Below are 3,848 nucleotides of genomic sequence, written 5' to 3'. Positions count from 1 at the left end.
TTGATTACCAGCAATCTTCAAAATATCTTCTTTTGTGTTCAACATAAGAAAGCAACTCATACAGGTTTGGAACGACATGAGGGTAAGTAAATTATGACAGAATTTTCATTTTTGGGTGAACTATCCCTTTAATGGCTTGTGTGGATTGTGTAACAACATAATGATTGTCCAGTGGAAGAAAGGTCTTTCCGAAGAAAAAACTCCACAAAACAGTTTTTGAAAGTTGTGAAAATTACGATCTAAGAATTTTATACAGTGCGTTAGTCTATCCCTCACAGCCTTATTTAATTCAATATGGCGCCTAACCTGACTAGGTCGGTATATGCAAATGAGATTCGAGAGATACGTTGGAGGGCGGGAGTTTTAGCAGTTTGGTTTGTTCCTGATACATAGCTATAATATGACTTAGGAAGCCTTGGAAAATTTTGTGTTCAACGTGTTCGGAACAACGTGAGTAAATTATGACAGAAATGTCGTTTTGAGTGCACTTTTTCTTTAAATAGTTCTTTCTTTCAAAAAGTCTTCAGATTCAAGCTGTGGCATGTGAAGAAATTGACGCACAGCTCACAACTAACGTCACATTGGCCAATGAGAAGAGAGAATTCTAACCTGTTTACAACCATTATAACTGACCAGCGCTGTTTGTTTTACTTTAGTTCTTTAGTTTAGTTCTTTTCATCTGTCAGGACTTTCTCTCAGTCGTTCTCCCTCGTTCATTGTCTTTCCCAGTTCTCTGTTCCTTGCACTGAATTGCACAGTCTGTGTGTGTTCGTGATCTGACGGTACAAATGGCATCTGTGCGAGTGTTTGCATTAAATGGCTGGTTCGTGCCTGTGTGCTCGTTTCGATCGTTTCGATATGCGTCCCATTCCGAGCTTTGTAAATAATTGCATTCCCATTCATAAGATGATTTTCCTCATTTTCCTCATTTAATGTAAACAATCAAACGGGATGTGAATGCAAGAAGAGCTGTTGAATGCAGTGATGTCACAGAAAGCAGGTTTTCTATGACGTCGTTGTTGTGTGTGACATCATTTTTGTGTCGTTTAATTGGAAAAATCTCGCGAAATTTGACAAGAATGTCACGAGATTCATCCCGGAAAGATTTAATGTCAATTTTGTTGCGAGTTATGTGTCGTGACATCTATTTTACTGAAACTGACGCTTCAGGGAGTCACACTGTTTTGCCGATATCGCGGTTCAGTTTAACCACCATGTAAAATCACACAAACTGTTTTCTTTATCTTCAGCCGTTGAAAACATTGTAAAGTTCAACACGCTTCTAATGATCAAACCCTAAAACTGTAAATAACTCTAAATGACTTTGAGACCTGTTTTTCTATGTGCTTTTTTCTAAAACTTACTTTACTTCAGTAGTTCAGTAATGAAGTATTATTCTCTCTATGTATACAAAGTTGAGTTCAAACATCTGTATTTTTCATATAAAACTCTTCTGCCGCGAATATGAAAACTGACGTAAGTCTTAATGATGACTGTAGTTTCAGTCGGATTGAACGAAATATTACAATAAAGATCTAAGCTGTATCTCATGCAAGAGATGTAGTTCTTCTGGTCATTTAAATTGCATGTTAAAGTTGTTTTTTTGTTTATTTTTTTAACGCTTTCGGTGAATTCTAAGGGAAATGGTGATGGAAATTTGTAAAATTGGAAGAAAAAATTATATTGCAATGCTTTTGCATTCGCTCACATATAAGTATTGCATGAGCTCGTAAAACTGATAATGGAAAACTGGTAAATATTAGCACACAATATAATTTTACAGTAAGAATTCAACTTTTAATAATTGCCATAAAAATATAATGCAAATCTTAATATATGTATATCGTGTGTGTGTGTGTGTGGGTGTGCGTAAAATCACCACACACACCAGTGTTATTTTAGGATCTTTGAGCTATTATTATAGTTTTATTAATATTTAGATTTTTTTTTTTTGCTTTGAAGTTTTAGTAATTTATTTATGTTTTTGCCTTTTTTAAAATTTGTTTTTGTTTTTTCATGTCTGTAGTTTTTATTTCATTTTCACTTTAAATTAAATGAAAATTAGAAATGATTATTAGAAACATGAAATATACGTTTTAAAATACTTTTTTTATTATATTTCAAGTAACTAATTTTTTGTAAAGATTTTTGTTAAATATAATAACCCTGACATACACCAACACACCTTCAAAGTCATTTATTAAAGTGTCAAAGTACAGTCATAATTAATTAAAAACCCAGTCTATATATGTAGAAATGTAATCAAATGTTACTATCAGAACAAATACAGATAAAAAAAAACACACGCACACACACAAAAAAAACTCCACATCACTTCCTCATTCTCTGGAACATCAGGTGACACTAGCAAACCAAAGAAACGTCCAATCACAGGCCTCCAAAAACAGGAAGTGTCCTTTTCAGTCAGATTCCAGTGCTGCACCAGGTGATTGGCTGTGAGTGAGTGATTGACAGCTGGGGTGACTCCGGTCAGAACGGGTTCCCACCTGATTGACCTGATTCGCTGGAGTCACCTACACAGTGAGAGTGAGGACACACTGTGATTGGCTGAGATTGATCACATGGTGTCAGAACGAGCTGTTGGAAAAGAGCGATTCCTGCGTTTGATTTGACCAATGACAGGAGAGAACTGAAATGTACAAGGAAGTAGAACAGGAAGAAGCAGGAAGTAGTCACTGAGGTAAAAGACAAACATATTTAAGCATTTATTGAGCATAACAGTCGTTCACACCTTCAAACTTTCTGAGTTCTGGAGGACATTTAATCTACAGCTAAAAGTCTGTTGTGAGACACTGTGAGTACATTCACACGGCTTAATGGGTGAGGCTAATGTGTCTAAACTGTTAAAATATATTGTGTATTAGTTAGTGTTCTCCATCTATTTGTGATGCAGTTGTGTTTCATGCGAGTTTCTTTAGTGAGGCTGGAAACTTTTGGCCAGATCCTCCATGACGCTCATGAATTTCTGATCTTCCAGCTGTGAACTGCGCGTCCAGGCCAAGGGAAGATGAGCCGACACCATCTGCCGATCTAATGCATGTAAAACACAAAGACAAAAGGGATGTTTAACACATGAAATCCACCCAAATTCATCTGGAGAAATAATTCCTATTGCCTGAAGAATCAATAGAGAGCAGGTTGTTAATTGATGAAATATGCCTCTGTAGAAGCCATGTGTCTGATTTCCACCCAATTCCAGTTGAAGAACTGCACTACCCATCATGCTCAAGCAAGACCACCAATCAGAGAAGTCACTGTTACCATGGAAATGACAATCAAGATCACAACAGTGAGTGTTTGCAGTTGCCAAGTAACCTTTCATGTCTGCATATCATAAAAACAACATGCACAAGAAATCAGAACTGTACTGGTGCACAAATAGGGGTTTTGCAACAATTCATTCTTAAGTTAATAGTTTTGGTCTACCAGTTCTGAATACATGGCTACATATGTGCATAAGATATTTATGTAAAAAAAAAAATATATATATTTCTGTCAGGACCACTATCGTCAAAGATGATTGACAATTAGCATACAGTTTGGATTGGCGGTATGGTTCTGTTCTGGGCAAGAACTCCCTGCGCATGCATGCAGCCTAGCATGGATGAGAGCAGGGAGAGCAGCGATAACCCCCAGGGTAAACAGAACAGAACCAACATAAATGTATTGCAGATATTGTTAAAGGGGTCATATGATGCGATTTAAATTTTTCCTTTCTCTTTGGAGTGATACAAGCTCTTGGTGCATAAAGAAGATCTGTAAAGTTGCAAAGACTAAAGTCTCAAATCCAAAGAGATATTCTTTATAAAAGTTGAGTCAGCCACGCC

General features: G+C 36.5%; 1 protein-coding gene and 1 long non-coding RNA gene across 3 annotated transcripts in view; one reads left to right on the top strand and one right to left on the bottom strand.

Moving 5' to 3' along the window:
• Positions 1-2,697: 2,697 nt before the first annotated feature.
• LOC107670134 (dehydrogenase/reductase SDR family member 12-like) overlaps positions 2,698-3,848 on the bottom strand; it is an 11,024-nt gene continuing 9,873 nt past the window's right edge. Inside the window, exon 10 of the mRNA XM_016462647.1 lies at positions 2,698-3,051. Coding sequence (XP_016318133.1) covers positions 2,936-3,051 — 116 coding nt within the window. The 3' untranslated portion in view covers positions 2,698-2,935. The remainder of the gene's footprint in view (positions 3,052-3,848) is intronic.
• LOC107670135 (uncharacterized) overlaps positions 2,732-3,848 on the top strand; it is a 5,352-nt gene continuing 4,235 nt past the window's right edge. For both annotated transcript variants that reach the window (XR_001632061.1, XR_001632060.1), the window contains exons 1-2: positions 2,732-2,815; positions 2,999-3,310. This is a non-coding gene — a long non-coding RNA (uncharacterized LOC107670135). The remainder of the gene's footprint in view (positions 2,816-2,998; positions 3,311-3,848) is intronic.

Source organism: Sinocyclocheilus anshuiensis, unplaced genomic scaffold (assembly GCF_001515605.1).
Source record: "Sinocyclocheilus anshuiensis isolate Anshui unplaced genomic scaffold, SAMN03320099.WGS_v1.1 scaffold48, whole genome shotgun sequence".
Lineage (NCBI taxonomy): Eukaryota > Metazoa > Chordata > Actinopteri > Cypriniformes > Cyprinidae > Sinocyclocheilus > Sinocyclocheilus anshuiensis.
Note: the sequence above shows the minus strand (reverse complement) of the source record. Positions and strands in the feature narration are given on the sequence as shown.